The following is a 5,937-nucleotide window of genomic DNA, read 5'->3' on the forward strand; positions in this document are numbered from 1 at the left end:
ATATAATACTTAATGAAACTGTTTCATGTATTTCTCTAACATTAATGAAACTGTTTCATGTATTTCTCTAAAATTAAAATTATGAAGATGATAATATCTATGATTAACACCCTCCACAATAAAAATGATTAATCAACCTCTCATAATTACAAAAAAATAAACAAAATAAAAAATTATGATTGGTTGAATGCGGTTTGCACGGTTTGTACAAATTGAATGGTTTGCATTTGATCGCTCCCCCCTATATATAAACACACGTACAAATTCAAAATAATTCATCAAGAACAATTAATGACACCTATAATTTACAACAAAATGATACATAGAGGAGCTCCAATAGAATCTTATTTCAAAATAAGAATATAAAACTAAAATTTGTAAAAAAAATTACATTTAACTTCAACAATATTTATTATATTATCAAAATATTTAATACATTACTAAAATATTGTTATTATCTCATGAATATTTAGGTTCAATTTCTCTAATTGATAAAAATAATATAAAAAAGGTTATTTCTCTCTTAGTCTTTTATACAATCATTTTTAAAGATTTCTCCAAATTCGAAAAATATTACCATCTCTCCTACTTTTTTCAATATGGTAAAAGTTTTGAAAAATTTACCGTATCAAAAAATTAGCTCAAAATCTCTTTTTTTTCTTAATTTTAAAGAATCTATTATTCAAAACTGATAAGTTGTGAGTGAGCCTTTTATTAAGCTGCTAACAGACATGCTAAATATGTACATATAAAAGGCTAGATATGACACTGTACATAATTAGCACATGACGAAGATTTGCTTAATTGATTAGTTGGGCCGATCAGAAGGTGACTTGTGACTAGAAATCTTTCTCAAATTTAGTATGATTCACTCATCTGGTTTCTTTAAACTAAGACGTACAGTAAATTATGTATTTACATACTAATTGCATATGAAGATGAAGTCATGCTAATAATTATGCATAAATACTATTCATATGTGATAATTAACTTGTATTCAAAGTCGCATAAATACTGTTGTGTAGTCGGACGATTCATCAAGGCATTGGTTCTGCATGTTCGTACATCTAGCTAGTACTTCATCTGCTAGCATATTACGGTTTGTAGGACAAATATGTCGACATTCCATGTAAAAGTATTTGAATTCATGAATTGAGCAATCAAAATTCGTCGTTGCAGTTTTAAAAATGCATCTTACCTTTTTTACATTTATAATAATTTTTTTTAATTAACCTGAATATCCAACCCACTATGTAAGCTGACTAATCTTAGGGCCTGAAGTCACCAACCAAAAATTAATGCAATATATAAAAATAATTTTTTAATTCTATATTTTGTCCATGAGAATATAATTAATAATTACATGTAATTATATATAAATTAAAAATAATATAAAATTAATTAATATTTCTCATCCCCACTCCAATTATTTTTCATTTGAGGGCCTGCAGGACCTTCTTCACCCAATATCTCATGTGGAAGACCCTTCACAAATTTGTCAAATGGACCTCGTAACACCCTCGGCAAAACCCTCCTCACTTTCCTAATCTCCTTGTTAATATCGTAGCTTATTTTTGGACCCCATTTTCTACTGTAGTTCAACCACGGTGGCTCCGCCACCACCCCCGCCCCCAAATACTCCGCTGCCACCACCGTCGCTCTCACTCCGGTGTCCATCACTGCCTTTCCCTTGGTGGTGTCGTTTCGTATTCCGATCCCGCCACTCCCTTGCAAAATGAGTCCTGGTTTTGCATAAAACGCGTGGCCATGCAATGATGCATAGGCCACGGGTTTATTTCCGTTTTCAAATTCTATTTCCGAGGAATTAATCAATTGTCCTCCACTATGTTCCGAAAAGTAAACACTTTTCAACTCTCCGTTGTAGTTACTGACCCTTAACGTTAAATGCTCCCAATCGCCAACATGTTCACCAATTTTTCCTAACGAAGCATTAATGATTTCCACTTTTACCCTTGCCGGACCGTTAAAAGGGTAGAATACCCACAAGGATATATCGGTAAATGTCGCCCCAAACATCGGTTTTACGTGGAAATAGGCACCCGCATGTTCCAAATCACCTTTCTTGACCCTTTCTTTAGCGGATTTGTCAATAGGGAGATCTAACCAATACGAGTCATCGTTGGACCCACCTTGAGGTAGGTTCGAGCCATCCGGCTGAACCACGCTAGGTTCGGACTCTTTGCCTTTCTCATACAACAAAGCTCCATTTTGGAAGAACCAAGTGACTGAAGAGGGAAGGTAGTTCTCATTAGGGTGAAAGTAAACTCTAGGTGAGTAAGCTTGAATCAATGCTTCAATTTGGGACAAATTGGGCATGGCCAAAAGGTTATTTTTGGTATTTCGCAAGCAATAAACTAGTGACACGTCAGCATTTCCACCACCATTTTGGACTATAAATGAGCCTGTGGACACACCAAGGGCATTGACACCCCTATCTTTTGGCCTCGAGTCATAAAGATTGAAGTTGTTTGTATTGATTTTCTTGTCTAACCCCCAAATCCATGAATCAACTTCAACAGCATCGGTGAAATCTGAGCGGACACACCGGACTTTTTGAACGGAGGGTTTTTCCGGCGAGTTTGTGACAACATAACCGACGGCTTTGTAGCCTTCGGGAGGTGTAGGCAACCAAATGTAGCCGTTGCCACCATCTTGTTTTAGTTTATAAGATTCACTGCTCCAAATAAGAGAATAATCTGTTGGCATGGCTAGAGAGCTTTGATTTGCGCCATTTTTTCCGGCGAGAATCCATCCATATAAAGGCCGATTGTTGGATTGGGAGTAGCAGCCGAGCATCACGAATCCGTCGGGTATTGAAGACGGTTCGTAAAATGTCGTGCCGAGGTTGTTCGGTCCTCCTTCAAGAGCAGCCCAGATTTTGTTGAATGAAGAGATTTGACACACTTGTAATCCTCCTAAATCAATCGTCCCAGTTGCAAAGCCATCTCCTACGATCATATTTGACAACACAAAAGCAACTACTTGTTAGAATGCCTAAAAATGCTCGTTTATTGTGACTGATTTATATAGGATTTACGTTTATAAGATCAAGCAAACAAAAATTATTCTATCTAAAAGTGTTACAATAGGTTTATAGGATGTTTTTAGATGTTTTAACAAGTTTTTAGAACACTTTTAAAAATTAAAATGTCGTATAAAGTATTTTATATGATACTTTTGAAAAGTGTCGTATAAACTTATCTTTTTATGCGACACTTTTTCAAACAATGTCATAAAATAACTAATACGATACTTTATTTTTTTAAAAATGTCATAAAAAACCTGTTAAAACGTATAAAAGAGTCTTATAAATTTATTGTAACACTTTAGATGAGACGATACCTTTTTATTTGGTCTTATAAATATAAATACTATAAATTATTCTAGTAATTAGAATCCTTAAACGTTTTAGTGACAACATACAAGTTTAATTTTAGCCATTTCAATCCAGAACAAGAATATTAATTATACTAAAAGGTTTACCCGTTGGTAATAAAATTCATGATATATAATTGCTTTATTTGTACAAATTGTATTCAACCGATTATAATTTTTCAATTTGTTGATTTTTTTTTTGTATTTATGAGAGGTTGATTAATCATTTTTATTGTGGAGTGTCTTAATCATGAATATTATCATCTTCATTATTTTAATTTTAGAGAAATACATGAAACAGTTTCATTAAAATTTCATAAGTATTATATATATGAAACAATTTTATAACCATATATGAAACAACTTCATTAAAAAAAGTATTATACTCTCTCTCTCTCTCTCTCTATATATATATATATATATACACACACACTGTGAATCATGTGAGATCAAGTTATTTTCGTGGGATCAGAGTGGCTTGGCTTTGCATTGAAGTTACAAGTGTAAAAATATGGTCTCATAAAAACAACTTGGTCTCATGTGATCCAAACCGAGATATATATATATATATATATATATATATATATATATATATAATAAACCTTGGAATGAATTATGTATATCGAAGATTACATACCTGGAGGAAAGTTGGGTATGGATGAAGGAAGCTTGAACGTGGATTGAATAGGCAAAGGCTGCTGCTTATCTTTCTTGAACATATTTGGAACTAAATCGGATAAAAATCCCATTTCTTTTTGTGTTAAATTTGTTGATGAAACGAATTGGAAGAATGTGTTTATATATAGAAACATAATTTATGCTGTTAATGTAGTGAAAATGTGTAGAATCGAAAAGAGGGCAGCAGGAGAAGTGCATAGCGTGCAAGGTATCGTCTTATTTGGTTAAGTTGTCGGGTAAGCCGTCCAAGATACCATCAACCCCACTACATACAAAATCAAATAAATATCTCATATATATTCTCACCCCGATAATTAAAGACAAACACTAAGAGGGTGTTTGGAATCGCTTATTTTAGATGTTTTTTTGACTTATTTTAATCTGGCACCGATGATAAGCTAAATGTTAGTGTTTAGATGAGGAAAAATAAAACAGCTTATACCAGTGTCAAATCGACAATAAGCTGTTTTTGATAAGTTAATCCTTCCTGACTTATGAAAAACTGTTTATTACCAGTTTACCATTTTAACCATGTTTTATTAATGTTTATTAATCATTAATCTTATTGATATAAATTATTAAATCTTATTAATATAAATTTTTGTTAAAGATATTATTATAAATGATGAAAAATAAATTTTTACATGGTAAAAAATCAAATAAGTTAATAAGCAATCCCAAACACTTCCATAAGTCAATAATATGAAAGAGTGTCTTTTTTGGTCATTTTACATATACAAACAAAATTTGTCAAACACTAAAAAACAACTTATCTACTTTTTGGTACCGCTATAAGCTAATCCAAACACTTTTTATAAAACTCCGGTTTGATACCTCATAAGTTAATAAACACTTTTACAAAAAAACATAAGTTGTTTTAAATAAGCAATCTCAAATACCCCCTAAATTCTGATAGAACATGTCATTATTCTTTTCTATCAATCATATGAATACATATCATTATTTTATTTGAAATTAGATAGATTTACGTTAAATAAAATGATATATTTTCACGTAGTTGGTGGGACATGATGGAGATACGGAATTTAAAGAAACTAGATGTTTATTCCAACGTCTTTTTATGGTTTTCTTGTAATTTTTCAAAAGAGAATAAACGGGTATTACGTAATCATGATCGTTTTCCTTGCGATACAAAACCAAAGGAATGGGAAACTTACATCATTTGTAAAAAATTGCAAAATGTGTGTTTACGAAATAAAAATCACTTGTTACCGTTCCCTTTTCAAGTTTTCTTCCATGTTCCGTAATAAAATTTCAACGTGTAAATGTTGGAGTTTCTAATGCATGCTCGTAGAGGTATGATTATGTAAATGTCGGGATATATATTTAAATTAAATGGCGGTGAAAGAGAAAAAAGATGATGTGTCGACGTCTTATTAAAGAGACATTCAGGAAATAACGAAAGTGGGGCTTTCTTTTCCATGTTTATGACACGAGTGTATATGCAAGTGAACATGAGCTCATCAGTTAGCCGTAGACCATAGGATACGACTATGATGGTTCGACCACGGTCATAGTAACATTTTTCTTGAAACTGGTTCATTCTAATAAATTTATTTTATCAGATGTTTTTGGTGCTAAAAACGTATTTTGATATCTGATGTTGATATTGATTATTTTTGGGTTGCCGTTTGAGGCTCTTGTGGCGGTTTTTGTGTCATTTTTTTTCTGTAGTATTTTAAAAGGTGTTAGGACGGCTTTTTTTCCCTTTATATTTCTTTGTTTCTTCCTTGTGGTATTATTAGTTCCATTATTTATTACATTTATTATGGAGAAAATTCATCAATCTGTTTTTATTTTTTATTAGTAATTCATATAAATTAAAATTAAAATTAATGATGC

General features: G+C 31.9%; 1 protein-coding gene across 1 annotated transcript; it reads right to left on the reverse strand.

The window, feature by feature from the left end:
- Window positions 1-1,401: 1,401 nt before the first annotated feature.
- On the reverse strand, window positions 1,402-2,979 carry LOC112520046. Its single transcript, XM_025128351.1, has one exon. The coding sequence runs from the start codon at window positions 2,977-2,979 to the stop codon at window positions 1,402-1,404; it is 1,578 nt and encodes a 525-aa protein (XP_024984119.1).
- Window positions 2,980-5,937: the final 2,958 nt, after the last annotated feature.

The sequence above is a fragment of the Cynara cardunculus genome (assembly GCF_001531365.2).
Source record: "Cynara cardunculus var. scolymus isolate 2C chromosome LG 10, CcrdV1, whole genome shotgun sequence".
Lineage (NCBI taxonomy): Eukaryota > Viridiplantae > Streptophyta > Magnoliopsida > Asterales > Asteraceae > Cynara > Cynara cardunculus.